Below are 25,245 nucleotides of genomic sequence, written 5' to 3'. Positions count from 1 at the left end.
GTTCTTCTGAGAGTTAGAGGGGCTTGGGTACTCAAACTTTTCCATCCTCTCCATACAGAGGTGGAGTCTTTCCATAGTTTCATGGGGTACCCCAGAGCGGTCTAGCGGGGGAAAACTCGAGTTGTCTACCTCGAAATGGCTCGACCTCTCCCAAAGCGTCGAGGAAAGTGTCCCGTCGCCCTCCTCAAAACCCTCAGGTGTGTCGGGAGACTCCCTGACTGAAGGGGGTAGTCCCTGCTTTCCTTCGGGTGTTTTTGGCGTATCCTTTGATCTATGCGTAACGCTCGACGAAATTTCGGCGTACGCTTTTGGGCGTCGGCTACAACGATCCTGGCTAAGCTATCGGCGACATTCTTGTCGGCGGAAGCTTGAGTTTTCGACGCTATGGGTATCGAGCGCTGTACGGCGGTCTGCGCCTTCTGTTGATGCGCACCGGCCGATGGTTTGGTGGTGGCGCCCTTGTTTGCCGAAAGCCCAGTCGCAGGTCGCGGCTGCGGTTGCGAGAGGGGCTTCGAACCCGAACGGTCCGAGGAGGCCGCCGGTGGAACCTGCGTCTCCTTGGGCGCCGAAGTTCTCTTCGACTTAGACGAAGAAGAGCCATGGGTTGTGTGCTTACCTTTATGTGAATCTTTGTGTGCGTCAGTGTCGCCGGGGTGTTCATCCCCATAAGCAGGGCGTGAGCCGAGCCCGTCGGGGCCGGGGACAGACGACGAAGCGCGTAAGTGCTCCTTAGAGGGGGTTTCGACTTCCGTGGCGGAGGTCGTGTCATCGCGTTCCTCGTCACTGTCGGTGGTAGCAGCGGCGGGTGAACCTTCGGCCTTCGACATCGCGTAGGCCGCCCACCTTTTAACCCTACGGTCTTTTAGAGTTTTAGGCTTCAGAAGCCGACAAGCCGCGCACCCTTCCTCTTTGTGATCGAGGGGCAAGCAGCGGTTACACCGTGAGTGCTTGTCCTTCCAAGTGAATTTGCCTTTACAAAGTGGGCAAAACCTAAATGGTGTCCTCTCCATAGCAGAGGCAATAAATCGCGATAAACACCCCCAGGGAAAGGAAGGGGAAAGGGAAAGGCATTCTCAGAAAGACCCAGAGATGTCCCACGACCCCACTCTCCCTACTGTATGTGGCCAGCGAGGCCAGGCCACGTGTTCGGCAGCGCCGAAGATTTCCTCCGCTCGACCCTCCGTCGACGATTTTGCTCGGCGGAGAACAGCTACACTGCGTCGAGGGAGTGCTGTATTAATCTTCGTAGAAGAAACGACCAAAGGTCGAGGGTTGCAATGTCTCTCAAGGAGCTCCGCGTGAAGGCGACCAGAAGCTGGGCGGAAAAAAACAATCTGAGGGACCTCGACGCGTGAGGGATTGTGGGTACAACGCACGTCACTATAGGGATAGTGTTTCAGACACGCCTAGTCGACGTCCCCTTTTCGACTACGAAAAACAAAATGCAATACTCCGCAGTGACCACTGGATGTCGGACCTATGCACAGCATGTGATTCTAAGCAGATTAACAAACATCAGAAATATATATATGGGATACATTACTCACCGTAATCGTATTTCTGATGCTTGTATCTGCTTAGATTCACATGCTGTGCATAGGCCGACATCTAGTGGAAGCTGCGGAGTATTACAGTTTGTTTTTCGAAAGTCGAAAATGGGCGTCGACACAGGCGTGCCAGTAATACTATCCCTAGTGTGACGTCCACTGTACCCAAGATCCCTCACGCGTGTAGGATCCTCAGATTGTATTTTTTCTGACATGAGGAAGCATGAGGAGTAGCGCGAGTACAGATAATCCAAGCAGATAGACAGAAAGGTAAGACTACAAGTAATCATGCGCCTTCTCTCGGAGGGGAGGAAGGGTGGGTCGCATGTGAATCTAAGCAGATACAAGCATCAGAAATACGATTACGGTGAGTAATGTATCCCTTCTGAGGCTTGTGGAATCTGCTTAGATCACATGCTGTGCATAGATTAGCGAGCAGTACCAGAAGAAGGAGGTGGGATGTGAGAAGGGTCATGAGCAAACAGGTGTCTTAGAACCGCTTGTCCCACTTGTGTATCTGTCTTGGAATGAGTGTCAATGCAGTAATGCTGAGTAAAAGTGTGAATAGAGCTCCAAGTAGCTGCTTTGCAAATGGTGTCGAGGGGAACATTTGCAATGAAAGCCAGAGTGGCACCAATGCCTCTAGTAGAGTGGGCCCTTGGCGTAAAAGGCAGAGTCTTTTCAGAAAGAGAGTAACACAGCTGTATACAGTTGATAATCCACTTCGAGATAGCGCCCTTAGAGACGCGATCACCCTCTCTGCCTGTAGCTACGGAGACAAACAGTTGATCTGTTTTTCTTAGCAGTCTGGTTTTATTTACATAGTATAGGACCGCCCTACGCACATCTAGGGTGTGTAGTTTCACCTCAGCCGAGCTTTGCGGGTTTTGGAAGAAAGCCGGAAGCTCGATGGACTGGTTTACATGGAACTTGGATATGAATTTAGGTGAGAACCTAGGGTGTGTGCGTAAAACCAGTTTGTCCTTGTGGATAGTAAAGAAAGGATCCTGCACTGACAGAGCCTGAATTTCACTGACCCTTCTTATGGAGGTAATGGCTACTAAGAAGGCCGTTTTATAAGTCAGGTGTTTGAGACTACTTTTATGCATGGGTTCGAATGGGGGTCCCATGAGCTTAGCTAGCACCACGTTGAGGTCCCATCCTGGCGGTGGGTTCGAAATAGGAGGGTGAAGTCTCTTTACTCCTTCCATGAAGGCTTTAACCACTGGTACTTTCCACCACGAGACCTTGTTATGGGATGTGGTGTAAGCCGAGAGGGCTGCCAGGTGTACTTTCAGCGAGTTAAAAACCAACCCTGCATCCAGCAGGTGGAGCATGTATGTCACAACGTTGGAAGGAGTGCAATCAACCGGGTTGATTTGTTTATTCTGGCACCAGATAACGAATCTTTTCCACTTATCAAAGTAACAGTGCCTTGTATTTGGTTTCCTGGACTCCTTTAGAATGTCCATACACCTCTGTGGTAATTTGAGATGTCCAAACTCTATGACTTCAGGAGCCATGCTGCTAGGTTCATAGAGTTGGGTTCCTGATGCACTGTTTGACCCTGTTGCTGGGACAGTAGGTTGTACCAGGCTGGGAGTCTGATGGGCTCGCACACCGCCATCCTGCGTAGGTGTGGAAACCATGGTTGTCTCGCCCACATGGGAGCAACTAGGATGAGCGTCATCGATTCCTTGTTCATCTTGTACACCACCTTCCTGATGAGAGGAGTTGGTGGAAAAGCGTACGCAAACATCCCTGACCAGTTCATCCACAGGGCATTCCCTTGGGAGTCCGGCTGGGGGAACCTGGATGCAAATCCTGGGCATGGTTTGTTTTCGCTTGTGGCGAATAGGTCTATAGTGGGGAAACCCCACTGAGAGAAGAGATCTTCTACTACGTCTCTGTGAAGGACCCATTCGTGTTCTTCTGGGAGGGAGTCTCTGCTTAGAGCATCCGCTAGGGAATTGAGCTCCCCTGGAACATGTTGCGATGATAGGAAGATGTTCCGTCTGAGTGCCCATATCCATATTTTCTGGGCAAGCTTGGACAGATTTGGCGAACGAGTCCCCCCTTGCTTGTTCAGATAGAACATGGCTGTCGTGCTGTCCGTCCTGATCTGCACCGACAAGTTCAGTAGATGGGGCTCGAACGCCTTTAGCGCTCGGAATACTGCCAGAAGCTCTAGCAGATTGATGTGGTTCTTGGCTACTGAGTGAGACCAGAGACCCTGAGCTGTGTGGTGGAGATGGTGAGCTCCCCACCCAGTCAGGCATGCATCTGTAGTCACCACGGCTTGTACTTCGGGATTGTAAAAGGGTTTCCCCTTTGCGAGATTCTCTCTTGTCCACCAGTGTAGGCTCTGTACGAGTGTTGGCGAAACGACCACTAGATCGTCCCACTGACCACTTGCCTGAGACCACTGTTTCGCCAACCATTCCTGCATGGGACGCATGCGCAGACGCGCGTGGGGGACCAGGTAAATGCATGACGCCATCATGCCCAGTAACCGCATAGCTTTGCGTACTGTTATCTGTTGACCTGACTGATAATGCGGAATTTGCAGAAGTATATTCCGAATTCTCTCTTCCGAAGGGAAGGTCAATCTTTTCTGAGTATCTAGGATAGCTCCTAGAAACTGTTTTGAGGTGCTTGGCACCAGACTTGACTTTTTCTCGTTGATAGAGAAGCCTAATTCGTGGAGGAGGTCGATAGTCCTCTGAATGTTTGACCTGCAAATTCCTGGGGTTTCCCCCGTTATGAGCCAGTCGTCCAGATAAGGGTACACCGGGATTGCCTCCCTGCGTAGGTGTGCAGCCGCCACCGCCAGTACCTTGGTGAATACCCTTGGTGCTGAAGCTATCCCGAAGGGCAGTACCTTGAATTGGTAGTGGCGACTGTCCACCTTGAAGCGCAAGTACTTTCTGTGCGCTGGGAGCATGGAAATATGAAAATAAGCATCTTTCATATCCAAGGTTGCCATGTAATCCCCCTTTTTTAGGAGGGGGATTACCTCTTGTAGCGTGGTCATACGGAATTTTTGGGGCTTGACATACTTGTTGGCAGGCCGTAAGTCCAATACTGGGCGCATTGTCAAATCTTTCTTTGGCACAAGGAAGTAAGTTGAATAGATACCCTTGTTTACCTGGTGTCCTGGGACGAGTTCTATCGCGTCCTTTTCTAGCAGAATGGCTATCTCCTCGAGAAGGATCCTTTGATGCTCTAGGGAGTGCACTCTTTGTCGTGGAGGATGGTTCCGGGGACGCTGCAGTAGTTCTATACAATATCCTGCGGATACTGTTGACAGCACCCATCTGTCTGAGGTGATCCCTTCCCAAGCCTGGGTGAAGGTGGAAATGCGTCCCCCTACTGGGGTTGCGTGACAAGGGACCCTGAACTGAGCGTCACTGTTTTGGTGGAGGCGTGCCACCTCCCTTGTTGGGGCTGCCTCTGCCTCTTCCACGACCTCTCTTGTTACCCCTGCCGTAACTCTGGGTAGACTGCTGGTTGTTATTCCATTGTGTACCCTGTCCCTGGGCATAGTTGCCTCTTTGTGAATTTTGGCCGCGTGGGCGACGAAAATTACTGTTCCCCCTCTGGTTAGGGGGTTTGTTGGTAAGCTGGCCAAGGGATTTGAGAGTCTCATATTCATCTTTGGCATTTTTAAGTGCGTCTTCGACCGCTTTCCCAAACAATAGGTCGGGTTCCACTGGCTTGTCTATTAAAGAAGCCTGGGTTTCTGTCTTGAATCCCGACTGCCGTAACCACGCATGTCTCTTGATAACAGTACCTTCTGCTATCAATCTCCCTGCGTTGTCAGCGGCGTCGAAAGTTGCTTTTAAAATGCAACCAGACACGGCTCTCCCCTCTGCCGAGATCCGAGCCAGCTGGCCCTTTAACGGTTCTGGAGCAGAGGCAATGAGCGCCGCGACTTCTTCCCATTGATGGCAGTTGTAACTAGCCAACAGGGTGGTGGAATTCGCAATCCTTGCTTGGTAGGCGGACGTTGAGGCTACCTTCCTGCCAAACCCGTAAAGTTTTTTGCTCTCCTTGTCGGGAGGAGCTTCTGATGAAGATAAGGGCGTGCCAGCCCTTTTTCTAGTGTTGGTAACCACTAGGGAATCTGGTTTAAGATGTCCCCTTATATACAGAGGGTCAGACTGGGCTGCCCGGAAAATCTTTTCAATTCTGGGGTTGACAGCTCTGGTGAGGTTAGGATTCACCAGGGAAGGATCTATTCTTCGTTGGATGGATTTAAGGATAGGGATGGTCTGAGCGACCGGTCTCCTCTCTCCTACAAACTCCTCCGCGAAGTCCCTTTCCTCCTGTACACCGTGGGTGTCGATGGGGAAATGTTCCGCTGCTCGAGCGAGAACCTCGTTAAGGAGGGGCTGGTTATCAACTGGAGAGTCGGTAACTGGGGCTTCGCTTTGTACTGGGGAATCTACTCTGTAAATTTCCTGCTCATCTTCTCCCTCCTCCAGGTCCTCATCCTCTGCATAGTAATCTGTCCCGGTTTGTTCTTCCATAATTTCAAACTCCTGGTCCTCTTCAGGGAAAACTTGTCCCTGGTAACTGGGGAGTGGAGTAGAATATGGAGTGGAGTAAGTCTGAACCTCGAAGGGTTCAGGTCTTTCGAACCGGGGCTTTTTACTTAGCGGGATAGGATCGGAGGAGCCTGAGGGTGTGGCCCCTTGAGGGTTATATGAAAGAAAATGTTCTGGGTTCTTATCATAAAAATCAGCCAAGGAAGACATCCTAGACATAACCCTGTCTATGTCTTCACTGGACCATTCCCTGGAACAGGGTATTACTTTAGTAGGTGATGATTTATGGGACTTTTCAAGGGTAGACTTGTGTTTGCTTGTCTGCCTAGGGTGAGAGGATGGCTTTACAGGAGTGGAAGGCTGTGCTTTCCGCTGTTTCCCCCCCTCCCCGTGCGTGGAAAAATGTTTTCCCTGTCCCTTGGAGGCCCCAGAGACTTTCGACGCCTGGCGCCGAGGGTCTGGAGAGGTATCTGTGTGCTTCGGGCGTGGGGCCTCACTGGTGTTAACCGCGGTCTCGGTATCTTGGAGCGCGGCCTGGGGGTGGAAGTCGTCTTCGTCTTCCGACGATCGAACTTCCGTTAATGTGTGTAGCGAGGCACTCTTGGCAAGAGTGGATGATTGCCTTGCGTCGTGAGGTGATCTCGATCGAGAGCGCCCAGAGGACACCGAGTCGGACCGTTCTTTTTGTGCCTCTTTCCGGGAAGTCGACGTCGTCGAGGTCCGGTTGGTCTTAGTGTGTTTAGTGTGTGTTAGGTGTGTAGCGCTTGCGTCGCCGGGGGTCTTCCCCATAGCCGCCCTGCCGGACGACCTTCCGAGGTCGGGGACCTGCGCTCGCCGGCTGTCTTTCGACGCCATAATGCCCTCGCTGTCCGAAAGTACGGCGTCGCTGCCATCGCTGAAGGCGCCCTCCGCTGCCATGGCCTCCTGCCTGGCGTGGTGGGCCCAACGCTTTGTCGAACGGTCCTTAAGTGTCTTAGGTTTAAACCTACTACACGCTCTGCAGTTCGCTTCGGGGTGATCCCTCGGCAAGCAGAGATTGCACGTGGCGTGCCTGTCGACCCAAGGGTATTTGCGATTGCACTTGGGGCAGAATTGAAAAGGGGTACCCTCCATACGCATCTTAAGGCAGCGGGCTGCTAAGTGTAGGAATATATAAAATGTAACTATATATCAAGAGTGAAGAGTATGTACCACCCCCCACTCTCCCTACTTGTAAGGGCCGAGGCCAGCGGCCTACTAGGCCCGGGCCGAGGCCAGCGGCCTTCCGAGGCCCAGATCCGTCGTGCAGCAGTCGACGGTCGATGACTTCTCCAGCCGTCGTCGAGGTCGAGGGTCGACGTTGGGGTGGGGAAGGGAATGAATAAGAATTATAATTATAATAACAGCAAAAGTATGGCTAAGGCCAGGGAACTCCGCAAGATGCTTCCGACCAGTATGGCGGAAAAAAACAATCTGAGGATCCTACACGCGTGAGGGATCTTGGGTACAGTGGACGTCACACTAGGGATAGTATTACTGGCACGCCTGTGTCGACGCCCATTTTCGACTTTCGAAAAACAAACTGTAATACTCCGCAGCTTCCACTAGATGTCGGCCTATGCACAGCTTTCATGCCGGTCCACTTGAGGTGAAATGCGTCTCCCAGAGAGCCGGAGCCCTGACCTTGCCAGGATTCAAACTGGGGACACTTCTTGTTGTGGGAGGTGGCAAAGCGATCCACCTGGGGGAGACCCCACCTTTCAAAGATCTCCTGAATCACGAGGTCGTTTAGCTGCCACTCGTAATTGTCCGCTCCCAGCCTGCTGAGCCTGTCCGCTTCCAGGTTGGCTTCCCCTGGGAAGTGGACTGCCGTGAGGTAAATGTCGTTTTGCAGGGCCCACTCCCACATGCGGACCGCCAGTCTGCACAGAGGAGGGGATCTGGTGCCTCCCTGCTTGTTGAGGTAATACATGCTGGTCGAGTTGTCCGTCTGGATGAGGACAACCTTGCCCCTGAGAAGTGGAAGGAAGGCTCTGAGCGATCGCTTTCAGCTCTAGCCAGTTGATGGAACAAGTTACTTACCTGTAACTGTTGTTCTCCAGCATGGATTCACATGCTCATGAATATTCACCGTCGTCAGGCTGGGAATCCTCGGTAAAGAAAAAAACAGTATCAGTTTCGTTTCTGATCTGTCTTTCTTAGTAGTAACCAATCACTGATCTCTGGGTCGTACTGCCCCCAGCCACTGACTGCCCTCTCCCGAAGCCCGCCTCTGGCAGAAATCCTCAGATTTGGTAGCACGTCAAGTGGCAGCATGACCAAGTGAAGAGCCGCAGAGGGGTAGTCGGGAGGGTTCGCATGTGAATCCATGCCAGACCCATGCTGGAGAACAACAGTTACAGGTAAGTAACTTGTTCCTTCTCCAGCATGGGGTCTGGCATGGATTCACATGCTCATGAATAAAATAATACATAGCAGTATACACATGCACAACCACGGGAGGTGGTAACAGGCTCAACATTAAGCAAAACAACAACTCAACATTAAGCATCTCTTACCTCCTCACCAGGCTCACCTTAAGCGAACAGGTTGCGCAGCACTGCTTGGCCGACCCTGGAGTCCCGATCGACGCAGTAGAATCTTGTGAGGGTGTGCGTCGACCTCCACGTAGCAGCCCTGCAGATGTCCAGCAGGGGCACACCAGACAGGAACGCCGTGGTAGCAGTGATCGCTCTGGTCGAATGGGCTCTCGGACGGCTGGGCAGCGGTCGGTTTGCCAACCGGTGACAATGCATGATGCAGCCGGAGAGCCATCTGGAAATGGAAGTCTTCGAGAGAGCCTTCCCTTGATTCACAGACCCAAAGCTCACAAACAGTTGTGACGTCTTCGGAAAACTCTTTGTGCGGTCCACGTAGAACTTCAGCGCTCTAGCTACATCCAGCTAGTGCAAAGTCCTCTCGACCGGCGTCAAAGGCGACGGAAAGAAAACTGGCAACACCAAGGGCTCGTTGAGGTGGAAGTTCGACAGCACCTTGGGCAAAAGGAGGGGTGCGTCCTCAGCACTACCCTCGTGTCATGAAAAGTCAAGTATGGCGTATCTTCGATGACAGGAACTTCAAAGGCGCCAAATGCATCGGCTCGAATGGGGCTCCCATGAACCTGGTCAGCACCACATTAAGCTCCCACGCCGGGGCAGGGGCCTTCACCGGCGGGAATGATCGGAATAGTCCCTTCATAAATTCCTTTACCAGGCGATGAGACCACAAGGACGCCCGTCCCGTAGTCCTGGTATATCGGGAGATGGCAGCCAGATGTATTTTTATGGAGGCGTGAGCCAGTCCAGCTTTGGCCAGCGACAGTAGATAGGGCAGCACTTGAGGGGCCGTAATCCGCAGAGGGTTAATCTTCTGTGCACGGCACCAAACAGAGAACCTCTTCCGTTTATGACCGTAACAGTTGAGAGTGGAGGACGCCCTGACCTTTGCAAGAACCTCTCTGCAATCAGCCGGGCTATCGTATCCTCCAAACTCTAGTGCTGCAGGAGCCAGGCCTGCAAGTTCAGCGACTGTGGGTCGTGATGGAGAATGGCGCCTCCTTCTCTGGAGAGAAGATCCGCGTCCGCCGGCAGCTTGACTGGTGGGGACGTTGACAAGTCCAGAAGGTCCGGGAACCAGATCTGCCTTGGCCACGCCGGTGCGACGAGGATCATCCTGCACCTGGACTTCTTGAGCTGGTTGATGAGGCGGAGCAGCAACGGCAACGGAGGGAACGCGTATAGAAACAGGCCGTCCCAAGGGAACGAGAAAGCATCGCCCATGCTCCTCGGCTGTGGGAACCTGCTGGCGAACCTCTGGCACTTGGGAGTTCGTCGCCGTCACGAACCGGTCGATCTGGGGTTTGCCCCATCGTTGGATGAGTCGATCCACTTGGTCCTGGCGCAGTTCCCACTCGTGGCACGAGCGCAGCTCCCTGCTGAGTGAGTCCGCAATGGTGTTTTTTATTCCTGCCAGGTGGAAGGGAACCAGAAACATCCCTTGGGCGACGGCCCAATGCCACAGATCCTGGGCTTCCTTGGACAGGGCAGGGGATCTGGTTCCGCCCTGCTTCCGAATGTAAAACATTGTGGTGGTGTTGTCGGTGAAGATCCTCACCACCTTGCCCTTGAGGGACGGAAGGAAGGACCCGAGGGCCCAGAACACTGCGCGGAGCTCCAAGATGTTGATGTGGAGAGTCTTCTCCTCCGGGAGCCAAAGGCCTCTCGCGTGGAGACCCCCGGTGTGCGCTCCCGACCTTCCAGGGAGGCATCCGTCGTCACCGTCACCTGATGGGCTGGGGTTAGGAAACCTGTTCCCGCTGCCGCTGTCAGATGAGCGCGGACACCCCACCATCGTATCGCCTGACGGAACGCTTAGTCGAGCGGGATCCTGTCCTCGAAGCTGCCCGTCGTCTGGATCCAGTGGGCGTCGAGGAATTCCTGCAAGGGACGCATCCGAAGTCTGCAGTGGGGCACCAGATAAATGCAGGAGGACAGCATTCCGAGGAGGGACTTGATGAACCTCACTCTGGCCACGTCCGTGGCCAGCAGACGTTGCACCTTTCCTAGGTTGGTCCTTATCCTTTCCTCCGACGGTGAGGCCCGCCGCGCCACTGTGTCGAGCTGTGCTCCCAGAAACAGGGCGACTTGCGACGGGACCAGGTGGGATTTTGGAAAGTTGATGGAGAACCCCAGGTCCGTGAGCAGCTGGACGGTCTTTGCAGTGTGTTCCACGGTGAGCTCCATTGTCCTTGCCCATATGAGCCAGTCGTCCAGGTAGGGGTAGACGTGGATCCCCTGCAGGCGCAGCCGTGCCGCCACCGGTGCTAGGCACTTGGTGAACACCCTGAGCGCCGATTTTAATCCGAACGGGAGGGCCTTGAACTGGTAGTGCCGCCCTTTGACCACGAACTTGAGGAACTTTCGGTGTCTCTTTAGAATAGGGATGTGGAAGTAAGCATCCTCCAAGTCCAACGACGACAGGAAATCGCCCTCCTCCGGCTGTCCCAGCACGTGCTGGAGGGTGACCATCCGGAACTTCTGTGCCTTGATGTATTTTTTTTTAGTCGTTGCAGGTCCAGGATGGGGCGCCATCCTCCTGTCTTCTTTTTCACGAGGAAGTATCTTGAGTAAATTCCGGAGCCCCGAAGCCTCTTCGGGACGAGCTCGATGGCACCTTTCCTGAGCATCGCCCTTACTTCCAACAGCAGTTGAGGGACGCGATTTTCCTTCCTGGCCACGGGAGGAATGCGGGGGCACCTCTTCTGGAACTCGAGGGCGTGCCCCAGGGCCAGGGCGTCCAGTGCCCAACGGTCGGTGGAGATGGACTCCCACACGCCGACGAACTTCGTCAGCCGGCCTCCCACCGGGGTGCTTCGGCGGGGGCCCGACCCGACGGTCGGTTCAATCTTGCTTGGAGGCCGCTTTGCCTCCTTGACCACCTTGGCGACGACGGCAGGATGCACCTGACTTGCCGCGTCCCCTGTAGGCCTCCTGCGACGAAGACCTTGCCGCTTGACGGTACGTAGAGGAGCTGCTGCCGGCTCCCTTGGAGACACCCTGTCTGCCTCCGGAGCTCCGAAACAACGGCCGTCGCTGTTGGAGCACACCCAGTGCACGGGCCGTCTCTGTGTCCGTCTTGATCGCCTGAAGGGATTCATCAACCGCCTTGCCAAAAAGGTGGTTCCCATCGAAAGGCATGTCCAAAACTTTGGTCTGAACGTCCTGGCGGAAATCCGTCGCCTTGAGCCATCCTCGTCGTCTCAGGCAAACGCCGTTGCCCAACTGACGGAAACCGGTGTCGGCGATGTCCGTAGCCACCATAATGGCGTGGTCAGAGGCAATCTCACCTTCCTGCAAGATTTCCAGGGCCTCAGCCCTCTTGGCATCCGGAAGGAAGTCCAACAGAGGGGCGGTCTTGAACCACAACTGTCGTAGCGGGCTATGATGGCCAGGGCGTTGGCCGCCTTGTTGGTCGTCGCTGCAGATGAGATGACCCGTCGTCCCATCGCATCCAGCTTCCAACCCTCGCCGTCCAGGAAAGAGGTTGAAGTCGAGGCCGATGCCCCCCCGCTTTCTTCTTGGCTGCCCCCGAAACGACCTAGTCCGGGGTAGGTTGCGCCCTAAGGCACAAGGGGGCAGCGTCGGGGACCTGGTACTTCTCGTACCGGTCCCTCTTCGCAGGAGCCGTGGCAGGGTTCTTGAGGAGGGCGAGCCCCTCATCCCAGATGTCATAAAGAAGCGGTACGGCGAGGACCGCCTGCCTTTTAGCCTCGCGCTGTTGGTAAAGGAACCCCTCCTTTTCCTCGGGGCAGAGCTGGAAGAGCTCGGATGCCCTGGAAATCATTGCATGGAAGGATCCAATTTGTCGGGCGAGGACGCCCGGGCAGGGGGCGACGGGGGACACGTCCCGTCGTCGCCTCCGTCATCATCCGTACCATGCCTGTATCATCCCCGTGGGTAGTGGACCGGGGGGAAGGCAGAGAAGGCCGTAGAGGCGGGAGAGGAGGCCTAGGATGCGTCGTCCTCCTCTTAAGTGGTGGGCTCCCCGAAGGTCCTGGCTCCGGTTCCTCCATCGGGTCTGGCTCAGGCACCTCCGTCGGGGGAAGGGGCAACCTAGTCCTTATCTCTGAGCATAAGGACTGGATGGCTGACAAAATGGCCGCCGAGGTGTCCTGCGGCGCCGGAAACGACGGGAGCGAGGGCTCTTGAGGAGCCTCGTCTGCGTCACCGTCGCCCTCGTCAGGATCCCTCCCGATGGGCTGGGCCTCCTCCACAACTTGGATGAGCTCCTCTTCAGAGGTCGTGTCCGTATCCACGACGGCCACCAACCCCTCCCCCACCCTTTCCAACGAGGACTTTGTGGGGGTCTTCTCGTTGGCCTGAAAGACTACTCCCTCCGCGGTGGCAGGGAGACTCTGGTACCTGAGGGCGCCTCCACTGGTGTAGCCTCCACAGGCTGAGCCAGGGCCGCGGCGACATCCTCAATCGAGGTCTTAGCAGGGTGAATTAAGGCCAACGTCACCTTCTGTACGCCTGTGGCCTTCACCTTGGGGGAGGGTCTGAGCCTCGCTCCCCCTCTGCCGGAATCTTCAAGATCGACCGGGGCCTCTCCAGAAGCTTCGCCGGGTTCTCGGACTTCCTCTTACCCGAGCCAGAGCGTTGGCTCATGGTCGATGGCGCAGAGGAGGGTGCGCCCTGCCTGGCAGCCAAGTAGCCCGACCGTTCGGCGCTCCCGGTGCCCGCGGACTCGCGATGCTTAGCCTTTTGTTGGGCCCCCGTCGCCGGAGCACCCTCACAGGACTTAGAAGACCGCTCGGACTTCTTTTTCTTCTTCTCGCCTGGCGGGCTCTTACCTTCCAGCCAGTTGGCGAGACAGAGGTGGCGATCCTTCATGGTCCGCTCCAACATGTTCCCACAAAACTTGCAGTCCTTTTCCTTGTGCGTCTTGTCCTCATGGAGACAGTAGAGGCATAACGAATGCTCGTCCTCCTTGAAAAGGTTCTGAAGCTGGCATCCAGGGCAGGTCCTGAACAGCTTCCCGGGCGTCGAGCTCCCTTTCTCCTGGGCCATGTCCGGGGTAGGCCTCGGAACTTCTGGAATCCTCCAAAAGCATAACTCGACGAAATCTTCACCCTTGAGGGGCGTAGAAACTCCGAAACGGATCCCCGTTGATCGGAAGTAGAAACGGTGGAGCTTGAGGCTCTATTTAACCAAAAAAATTAGAAAATCTCCTGAAAAAAGCGCATAAACGCAGCAAAAGCTCGAGAGCTACAGCACGAGGACTCCCAACACTTGAACGTGCGGTAAAAATCTGAGGATGGCTGTGAGGGGCGGGGCTTAGGGAGAGGGCAGTCATTGGCTGGGGGCAGTATGACCCAGAGACCAGTGATTGGTTACTACTGAGAAAGACAGATCAGAACTGATACTGATTTTTTCTATACCGAGGATTCCCGGCCTGAAGACGGGGAATATTCATGACCATGTGAATCCATGCCAGACCCCATGCTGGAGAAAGAACTTCAGCGCTCTAGCTACATCCAGCGAGTGCAAAGTCCTCTCGGCCGGCAACGAAGGCGACGGGAAGAAAACAGGTAACCCCAAGGGCTCGTTGAGATGGAAGTCCGACGGCACCTTGGACATGAAGGAGGGGTGCGTCCTTAGCACCACCCTCGACTCGTGGAAAGTCAGGCATGGAGGCTTGCAGGAGAGGGCCTGGATCTCTCCCACTCATCGTGCGGAGGAGATGGCCACAAGAAACGCTGTTTTCCACAACAGGAACTTCAACGGTGCCGAATGCAGAGGCTCGAATGGCGGGCCCATGAGCCTGGTCAGCACCACGTTGAGCTCCCACGCCGGCGCCGGGGCCTTCACCGGCGGAAAAGATCGGAACAGTCCCTTCATGAACTCCTTCACCAGGCGTTGGGACCACAGGGATGAGCGACCCGGAGTTCTGGTGTAGCGGCAGATAGCCGCCAGATGGATCTTGGAGGCATGGGCCAGCCCCGCCTTGGCCAGCGATAGCAAGTACGGCAGCACGAGAGGCCGTAATCCGCAGAGGGTTAATCTTCTGTGCTCGGCTCCAGACAAAAAACCTCTTTCATTTGTGTCGGTAGCACTTGCGAGTTGAGGACGCCCTGGCCTTTGCAAGCACCTCCTTGCAGTCCGCCGGGATATCGTACCCTCCAAACTCTACTGCTGCAGGAGCCAGGCCTGCAAGTTCAGCGACCCTGGGTTGTGGTGGAAGATGGCGCCTCCTTCTCTGGAGAGGAGATCAGCGTCCGTCGGTAGTTTGACTGACACTGAAATGTCGAGAAGGCCCGGGAACCAAATCCGTCTCGGCCACGCCAGTGCAACGAGGATCATCCTGCACTGGGACCATCTGAGTTGGTTGATGAGTCGCAGCAGCAACGGCAGGAACGCATAGAGGAACAGGCTGTCCCAGGGGAATGAGAAGGCACCGCCCATGCTCCCTGGCTGGGGAAACCTGCTGGCAAACCCCCGGCACTTGGCGTTCGTCGCCGTCGCGAATAAGTCGATCTGGGGATAGCCCCATCGTTGGAATAGCAGATCCACTTGATTCTGTCGCAGCTCCCACTCGAGGCACGAGTGCAGCTCCCTGCTGAGTGAGTCGGCTATGGTGTTCTTTATTCCTGCCAGGTGGAAGGGTACCAGAAATATCCCTTGAGGGTTGGCCCAGTGCTACAGGTCCTGGGCCTCCTTGGATAGGGCTGGGAATCTGGTGCCTCCCTGCTTCCGGATGTAGAAAATTGTGGTGGTGTTGTCGGTGAAGGTCCTCACCACCTTGCCCTTGAGGGACGGGAGGAACGACCGGCGGGCCCAGAACATGGCTCGGAGCTCCAGGACGTTCATGTGTAGTGACCTCTCCTCCGGGAGCCAAGGGCCTCTTGCATGAAGATCTTCGGCGTGTGCTCCCCATCCCTCCAGGGAGGCATCCGTCGTCACCGACTCCTGATGTGCCGGGGTCTGGAAGTCCATACCCGCCGCGAGATGCGCGCGGGTGCCCCACCACCAGATTGCTTGGCGGAAGGTCTCGTTGAGCGAGATCCTGTCTTCGAAGCTGCCCGCCGCTTGCATCCAACGGGCGTCGAGGAACTCTTGCAGTGAACGCATCCGCAGCCTGCACAGGCATACGAGGTAGATGCACAAGGACATCATGCCGAGAAGGGACTTGATGGACCTCATCCTGGCCACGTCCATGGTCGACAGCCGCTGCACCTGCCCAGGATGGCCTTCGTCCTTTCCTCCGATGGCGAGGCCAACCGTGCCACTGTGTCGAGCCTGGCGCCCAGGAACAGTGCGACATGCAACGGGACCAGGTGGGATTTCGCGAAATTGATGGAGAATCCCAGAGCCATGAGCAGCTGCACGGTCTTCGCTGTGTGCTCGCCGGCGAGTTCTCTTGTCCTTGCTCGGATGAGCCAATCGGCCAGGTAGGGGTAGACGTGGATCCCCTGCAGGCGCAGCCGTGCCGCCACTGGTGCTAGGCACTGGTGAATACCCTGGGCGCAGACTTCAATCCGAAGGGAAGGGCCTTGGACTGGTAGCCGTCCTTGGACTACGAATCTGAGAAACTTTCAATGTCCTTTTAGAATGGGGATGTGGAAGTAGACATCCTCCAAGTCCAGCGACGATAGGAAGTCGCCCTCCTCCAGCTGTCCCAGCACGTGCTGGAGAGTGACCATCCGGAATTTCTGGGACTTGATGTACTTGTTTAAATGACGAAGGTCCAGGATGGGTCGCCAGCCGCCGGTCTTCTTTCTTACGAAGAAGTATCGAGAGTAAACTCCAGCGCCCCGGAGCCTCTTTGGGACAAGCTCGATGGCCCCTTTCTTCAGCATCGCCGTTACTTCAAGTAGCAGTTGAGGGACGTGGTTTTCCTTCCTGGCCACGGGAGGAATGCAGGGGCACTTCTTTAGAAACAAGAGTGTGCCCGCGGGCCAGGGCATCCAACACCCAACGGTCGGTGGAGATGGACTCCCACACGCTGACAAACTTGGCCAGCCGGCCTCCTACCGGGGTGCTCAGGTGGGGGCCCGACGCCACGGCCGGTTCAGTCCTGCTTGGCAGCGGTCTTGCCACCTTGGCCTCCTTGACGACGTCGAGATCCTCCTGATTTGCTGCGTCCTCTGTAGGCCTGCTGCGACGAGGAGCGGGCCGCCTGGCGGTACGTCGAGGAGCCGCTGCCGGATCCTTTGGAGGCACCTTGCTTGCCTCCGGAGTTCCGAAAGGGAGGCCGTCGCTGCTGTAAAACTCCCAAGGCCCGTGCCGTCTCTGTGTCGGCCTTGATGGCCTGCAGTGACTCGTCCACTGTCTTGCCAAACAGGTTGTTTCCGTTGAAAGGCATGTCCAAAACTCTGGTCTGCACGTCCTGGCAGAAATTGGTTGCCTTGAGCCAACCACACCGGCGAAGGCAAACACTGTTGCCCATGTGGCAGAAGCCGGTGTCAGCAATGTCCGTGGCCACCGGTACGGCGTGGTCCGCCGCCACCTCGCCTTCCTGCAGGATCTCCAGGGCCTCGCCCTCTTGTCGTCCGGAAGTCCAGCAGAGGAGCGATCTTAAACCACAGCTCCCTGTCGTAGCAGGCCACAATCGCAAGGGCGTTGGCTGCTTAAATCGTCGTTGCCGCCGAGATGACCCGTCGTCCCATGGTGTCCAATTTCTTCCCTTCACCGTCCGGTGAGATCTAAGTTGAAGACGTCGACCCCGCCGCTTTCTTCTTGGCTGCCGCTGAGACGACCGAATCCGGGGTCGGCGGCATCCTAAGGCACATGGGGGCGGAATCCGGGGCCCTGTACTTCTTCTCGTACCGGTCTCTTGGCAGGGGTCGTGGATGGGTTCTTCAGGAGCTCCAGCCCCTCGTCCCAGATGTCATCAAGTAACGGGACCGAGAGGACTGTCTTCCTCTTGGCCTCATGCCGTTGATAGAGGAAACCTTCCTTCTTCTGTTCTACAGGGCAGAGCTGGAAGAGCTCAGATGCCCTGGCGATCATGGCATGGAAGGAGCTAATTTCGTCGGGCAGAGAGGCCCGAGGAGGTGGTGATGGGAGGCCCATCCCGTCGTCACCACCGTCATCGTCATCCGTCTCCGTCGTGGCCGTCTCTGTCCCCGTGTCATCCCTTGGGACCGGGGAAGGAGAAGAAGGCTGCGAGGGCCGCGCCGGCTGGAAGGGCGGTGGGGGATGAGTTCTCCTCCGCTTACTTGGAGGGCTTCCCGAAGGTCCAGGCTCCGCTGGGTTGTCCATTGGGGGACGGTTGGGGAGTGGAATCCTCTGCCTCCACGGGAACCTCGTCGGCGCCTCCGTCGCCATCTTCGTCCGCCTCTTCGGTATCCCTCCCGTGGGACCGGACTTCCTCGAACCTCTTGTCCAGGATCTTCACGACTTCAGCCAACTCCTCTTCAGAGGCTGTATCCGTGTCCGTGATGGCCACTGGTCCTCCCCCCTCTTTTTCCACCGGGGTTCTCACGGGGGTCTTATCGATGGGTTGGAAAGAGGATTGCCTCCGCGGTGGCAAGGAAACTCTGGGCCCCCAGGTAGTCTCCACTGGGTTAGCCTCCACAGGCTTCGCCAGGGCTGCCACGACTCCCTCGATAGAGGCCTTAGCCAGGTGAATCAAGGCCTTCACGACCTTAGACGCGCCTGAGACCTTCACCTTGGGGCGAGAGGGTCGCCGACTCGCTCCCCCTCGGCTGTCTCCGTCAGGATCTACCGGGACTTATCCCTAAGTTTACCCGGGTTCTCTGACTTTCTTTTCCCCATGCCAGAGCGTTGGCTCGTGGTTGATGGTGTCGGTGAAAGTGCGCCCTGCCTGGCAGCCGAGGAGCTCGACCGTTCGGCGCTCCCGGTGCCCGCAGTTCTTTGCCTTTTGTTGGGCCCCCGTCGCCGGAGCGCCATCAAAGGTCTTAGAAGACCGCTCGGACCTCTTCTTCTTCTCACCTGCTGCTGGGCTCTTAACCTCCAGCCAGTTAGTGAGGCAGGTATACGCCGAATCTTCATGGCCCCCTCCGACATGTTCTGGCAAAACGCACAGTCCTTCACCACGTGCGTTTTGTCTTCATGAAGGCAGTAGACGCATCTGGAATGCTCGTCCTTCTTGAAGACATTCTGCAATCCACATCCAAACCAGCTCCTGAACAGCTTGGATCCGGGCGCTGTGCTCCCTTTGTCCTGGGCCATGTCCACGCGGGGTAGGCCTCAAAGATCCCCTGGAATCCTCCGAGAAGCGGAACTCGACGAGAACTTCACCCTTGAGGGGCGTAGAAAATTCCGAAACGGGCCCCGTTGATCAGAAGTAGAAACGGTGGAGCAAAATGCAGTAAAAGCTCGAGAGCTATAGCATGAGGACCCCCAACACTTGAATGTGTGGTAAAAATCTGAAGATGGCTACCAGAGGAGGGGCTTAGGTAGAGGGCAGTCATTGGCTGGGGGCAGTATGACCCAGAGACCAGTGATTGGTTATTAGGAGAAAGACAGTTCAGAAACGAAACTGATTTTTTCTTTACCGGGGATTGCCAGCCTGACGACGAGGAATATTCATGAGCATGTGAATCATGCCAGACCCCATGATGGAGAATTTTCATTTACACGAATACCCTTGTGGACCTGTCCCTGAACAAGAAAAAATACTGACCCCAAGACTGGATGTGAGGATCCATGCTAGAACCTGCAACCTTCACAGACACCTTTTAATGGCAAAACTCTACCCCGGGGACCATGCAAATCTAACTTTGATCTATCAGAGTGAGACTAAGCCAAGTGCTCACATCCCATGACAGTGTGAGATATGCAAATGATAAAGACAGCAGCAAAAAAAGACTGCAAAAAAGTGCTTACACTCCAGAAGTGTTGTTGCTGTTGTCTTTAGCATCTTCATATCTCACACTGTCAGCTAGAGCGCGTTAAGGCCTTCAACAAGGCTGGTTCCCCTGTGTCAGGGAATGTGATCCCCCGACACATGGATGCAACCTGCGTTCACTGGTTTGATTCCTGGCAGCGCCGATATAGCCCTTCACCTTTCTAAAATCAATATACTTGGGTACCAATAAATTAGGTGATATTGCTTCCTTTACAACGGTCGGAGGAAATGGGTATGAATTACTATAAAAATAGGCTTTTGTTTCACTTATTGTAAATGGCCTGATTGAACAAGTTAACAAAAAACAATATGCAATATGTGGAATTAGCACAAAAAGAAAATTCTTCAGTCTCCTATCAAGCACTTAAGTGCTGGGCTATTGTACATACATATGTAAATTAGGACAAATACACACCTTTTGCGATTATTTGAGAATAAGAAAATATACAATTTTGCACCGCAAATGAGGACCAATTGTCATTAGTAAACAATACAGTGCATTTTGTTAAAGTTTCCCACATGGTTCAATTTGAAAGGCTACAGGGGAGCTTGCAGTTAGGCAGCATCACAGGTTTTCTTGTCCGATGGCTGTTCCCCATGCAGAAATAGGTTAAGCGTATTTGTTACTGTGTCTGAGCTTTCAGAGAAAAGCCAATACACTCACTGCTGCTTCAAGACATAGCAAAATAAAAAAACAGTGTTAACATGTTTGGTGCGAAAGACACCCACGTAACACCTTCTGTTTGAACACGCAATATGCTGACATGAGTGAAATAATAAAAGCAGCACTAAAGGAGTATGGGATACTTCAATTGTGCAAGTTGGACACCTGCCAGTCTCAAGTGAAGCCGGAATAAAATAATATACTTTTCCTGAGCTTTAACATTTTAAGTTTTGCAAGAAAACAGCTTATATGTGAGGTGTGAAAAATGACAAATCTTTCATGCTCAATCTAGCCTGTGCAAGGCAAATTCTGTATTTTGATGAAACGGCTAGCCTACCAGACTCTAAAAAGGTACACAAATATATGGGATGGCATTTCATTTAGTTGATGGTTTTGGGGGGGTGTTTATTCATATCCCACCATGAGAAAATGCAGTGCGATCCCATGGTCAGGTCACTTGGTGGACACATTAATTAAAACAGAAGAGAAAGGACAATAAGAAAACCTGCAAACTATGATAGGATGCATATCCTACCAAGACAGGGATTACCTTTTGTGGGCGACAGTGGATTGCGACATACTCAGCGAACAAATGTCATTAAAGGTCTCAACCTCTGACACTATCGCTCAAGTTTACATTCTCACCTGCATCTTCAGTACATTGGTCGCTCTCCAGATCCCCCCATGGTTGCCACAGAAGATCAGACATGGGGTCATCCATAGCCGCCATGCATCGGTCACGAAGTTCTGGGATATCTGCCTGAAATCGGGAGCCCACATTTATACGTCTGCAAAAACAAGAAGCATGATCAAATTAAGAGTTAACGCAAAAGCTGACTTGTGCAAGCAAAGCCCTTTGTATGGATTTAAAGGAGTCTAAAGACCCAATAGTTCCATCACAGGTTTGCAAATAACTTTCAATAGTACCTTGCCATTAGCAGTCATTGACAGAATTTTTATTTGGCATACAGTATATCGCCACATCCCCCAAAACAGAAAATCTCTTACCATGATTGAAATCAAGGACAAATGGCTTGCTAGGAGCACAACGCATGTTGCTGGTCTAAAAAGGAGAAGTCATTTTAAAACGCTAGAGGCGATACTCGCCTGTGGGGTATTTGTCTCCACAAAGCCCTGTCCACAAAGGTGGAGTAGATGCATACTTCTAGAGCTGATCTATGTGATGTTGCTGCAACATACATCCAGTTAAAGTCTGCTGTAAGACTCCAACCCATCCTAACATACTTGTCAATTTTCGCATTTAACAAGGTCAACCAGGTTGTGTTAGTGATACTGATTTTAAGCTTTTGTATCGATTATTAAATGATATTGTGATGAAGCCCCGACTCTGGGTACTCCTAGTAGGGCGACTCAGGGGTTGGGTGCCTCCATGAGCTAGGTGTCTTATAGAAAGGATCCCCTGGTTACCCACACTTCGTCCTAAGGCAGGGGACCGTCAAATGAGGCCACTTAAAGGAGACAGCTGCTACATCTGGGAATAGGAAACCGTGCTCAGCATTAAATGTCAGGCCGTATGTGATGCGGGTCAGAAGCGGCTGATTAATCCCTGTTCAGTGCAGCTTGACACGATTAGCATGTCTGTGGGTCCACTTCTCTAATCCTTGTGAGTTGGCTGCCTGAGGCTTTGTGCGGTTTGTGATGCCGGAGACGGCAGCCTCGGTTTTGGCAATATTCGGTACCAGTGCTGATTTCAAAGATGGTTGGAGTACTCAGCCGGCGTGATGGTGTTGCTAGTGCCAGCTACCAGAGCAGGCACCATATCTTGAGGGGCGGAGTACATGGGCCTTGACATTGGACCCCCATCAGAGAGAAAAACGGAGTGCCTTGTTGGTGGCTGGTAAGAAGGAGGTGTTGAAGGTCCATACACTTTATGGCTACGTTTGTAAATCACTCAGTGTCTGAAGCGGCCCGTTTGTTGGTTAAGGTGGGGCTTGACACTTTGGAGAATTTGTGTTTAAGTAAAGGTGGGCCTTGACTGCTCGGGAGAACAGCTTTAATGCTTTAATTTTTTGCTGGTCTGCACCCAAGTTGTGGGGATAACCAACTGCCACCTGGACTATTCTTTAACTGGTGGTGTTTAAGAGCTTAGTTCTATTATGCAGGCTGAAACCATAAATGATCACCTAAGGAATGGTGCTCTATGTAAGGAGCTCAAGTCCTGACCTGGTGAAAATTGCATTAAGTGCCGATTGGGATGTGGAGGAGGCATATTCAACATTTAACTCCTTTGTCTTCATCTTTTAACTCAGAAGCCAATCTTTCTACTATTGGGAAAACATACATGCTATGCACTACTATTGCTCGGGAACAGAAAGGCCTTATCCCGATTGATGGGAAAATTGTTGATGTCATTTTGAAAAATAGCACATCTGAAGTAACCCTAATCTAAGCTATACAAATACTGCCGTTCAACATGAGAATCAATCCATACTGGCTGAGGGTGTGCAGTTGGATGATGTAGAGGTTGATGAGCCTTCTGCTCCTCCTCCTGCTCCCTTAGATGACCATCTGGATGATAATGCTGTGGACAATCACAATGTAAAGTTGCAGAATTTAGGGGGCAACAACAATAAACAGTGCAACAGTAGAAGGCGTAAGAAACTACATAAGCAAGCTTTGCATACTTCTCATAAGGCTACTTCCACGCGCCAAGGTAAACATCCTGGCTCTTCAGGGCCTGTCTTTTTTGTTGGGCCTATTAATTTGGATACTCTTTGGTATTCTGGTAGGCCTCCTAAGGGTCACACTTGCATAAATGGATTAAGAAACAACTAAGTCCTGTTGAAATATCTCCAGAGGTCTCTCTTAATTCTACTTTGTCTTCTATCTGTGAGCCCAACGTAGATGAAGTCCAAGCTGGTCCTATGAGGGTTGTTTACGCTCACGTTCCTCCTGTTCCTCCAGTTCCATTGTCTGGTGATCGTAGAATTGCTGGTTTATCGAATTGTTATTGTACTAAAAGTGCAGTTTGTGGAACAGGTAGGGACAAGGTACTGCAATTACGTCATCACACTCCCCAACTCACATCTATCTAAGTAAGACATCTCCTTGAACTCCCTACGGAGGACCACTCATCAAACTGGTCTTTGATTCACTTTATTTCTCCAGTGAATGTTGAGCTTGTACTCTTCTATTCAGTGGATTTTCTTAAAGCGGTAGTTCGGTCAGAAATGATACTGGCCCAATCGATCGGGCATGGATTTTAAAGCATAGATCGATTGTTCTTAAAAAGAATTCCAATGCAACTCCCCCGAGTTTTTCTCACTTTAACATATGCGAAAACAATGGGAGTCAGGTACTGCCATCTTGTGCAATCTTATCCGTTGATCCATCGCCTTAAGTTCAAGTGCCCTTGCAGCACTAATTCAGATCACCCACCCCTCCAGCTGACATCACTAGACGCTAACGCCTTTTCACATCTTCAATGCACTATTTTCAACATCCTCACAGTTTTTGCAAGTCCACAACACGTCCATACCTCTAAGAGGATCGTAAAATACTGGTGTGCTTTGACCATCTTCCGCGCCTATTGCGCTCGCCTCATACACATCCATCCCCCCTCTGCTATCAATGGCTGTTCGCACCTGTGGGCGTGTGCTCGCAAGGGGGCTGCACTGGCGGGATTGAGGATGTCAAACATCGTCAGAGGCCTGGTGGGTGTGAACGAACAAGTCAGACATTCACCTACACATCCACTTCTTGAATCCTTTCTAAACAATGTGGGGGTTAACAAGAAAACATCCGTTATCGACAATGGAGATCGCCAGCTCTCCACGGTTTACCTTGCTTGCTGAGTTGGATCATCTATTCTTCCAAGTAATGGTTAGTCAAACTTTACTATTGTTTTCTGCAGTGTCAAAGTTCTTTGCTATGCCACTTTCTATTGCTTTATACTCAATGTACACGTATATTCTCATTTTACTTTATTCAAAAAGTCTACACAATTGGGAACCCTCCTACACATTTTTATTTCTGTAATTAGCACATAACATTACAAAGTATTGTTTCCAAATGTAATCTTACATAGATTTCAATGCACATTTGCTTTGGGTGCCATTTTTTTGATAAAGTATAATTTTTTTTTAATCATCAAAGCAATGTGTGGTTCGATGTACTCACTGATACTTTTTAATAGTAACATTTATTTATATTTCTTTAACAGATCAAAGGCACAATCCAACAATGCCTTCTTGTATCATTTTGGGTTGTACTAATAAGAGCCATGCTAAAAGTCAGAGTACAGTCCTGCATGCCTTTCCAAAGGATTTCAATTTGATAGGGAAATGGCGCTTGAGCAGCGGAATTCCAGTGTCCGAATTGAAAGCAAAGCCAAGGATGTATTGGATGAGGTCAGGGACAATCAATTCCGCATATGCAGCATGCACCTCAGATATGTATGAACAATCACAGTACACTAAAAATGTTGCCCTAGATCCCTTAGCAAATTACTTCCCAATGCAGTTCCAACTGAATTTAGCACACCCTGACCCAAGTGAGTAGTGGATCGTGAATTTTTAAATGTATTTTATCATTTTCAAAATGTGCTTGTACAATATGTCTTACAAACGACCACTCAATGTATTGAAATAGTCTGAACAGGTAACATAATGAACGGTTTTTGGGGGAATATTTCCATTGACATGTTATTACACAAGTTTCCTTCCTGACACGATGCACTATGGTTCGTACTTTTTGAACTTTAGATTACTTTGTGTATTCCTACTTTAGAGATACTCCAACAGTTCATTGCAATGGGAGCCTTTCCAAACACACTCACATCGCGTCCTTTAATAATAGGTCATTTTAAAAAAAATGTACATGCCTGTCTTTACGTAGACCGCACAGATGGAATTACAGACCGTTACCATGGAGGAAACAACAGACCCGTCCAACATTCCAACGGTGAGGCCAAGCAACTTTCACACAAACCTTTATCTTTTTTGTTGTGGTCTGAACTATAATACTAATGTCCATTTCCTATTGAAGAATGGTATGAATATATTACATCCATTAAAGTACCGTGATGCTACATCAACCACTATTCCGTAGTCAACAGCAACCTTGCTCACCT

General features: G+C 52.5%; 1 protein-coding gene across 4 annotated transcripts in view; it reads right to left on the bottom strand.

Moving 5' to 3' along the window:
- The window catches only part of MIDEAS (mitotic deacetylase associated SANT domain protein), a 1,134,261-nt gene that overhangs the window by 282,910 nt on the left and 826,106 nt on the right, over positions 1-25,245 (bottom strand). For all 4 annotated transcript variants that reach the window (XM_069638766.1, XM_069638765.1, XM_069638767.1 and 1 more), the window contains one exon: positions 20,799-20,941. In XM_069638766.1, the coding sequence (XP_069494867.1) occupies positions 20,799-20,941 (143 nt within the window). The remainder of the gene's footprint in view (positions 1-20,798; positions 20,942-25,245) is intronic.

The sequence above is a fragment of the Ambystoma mexicanum genome, chromosome 14 (assembly GCF_040938575.1).
Source record: "Ambystoma mexicanum isolate Mex_15411 chromosome 14, UKY_AmexF1_1, whole genome shotgun sequence".
NCBI lineage: Eukaryota > Metazoa > Chordata > Amphibia > Caudata > Ambystomatidae > Ambystoma > Ambystoma mexicanum.
The sequence above is the reverse complement of the archived record's forward strand: the minus strand, read 5'-3'. Positions and strand labels throughout refer to the sequence as shown.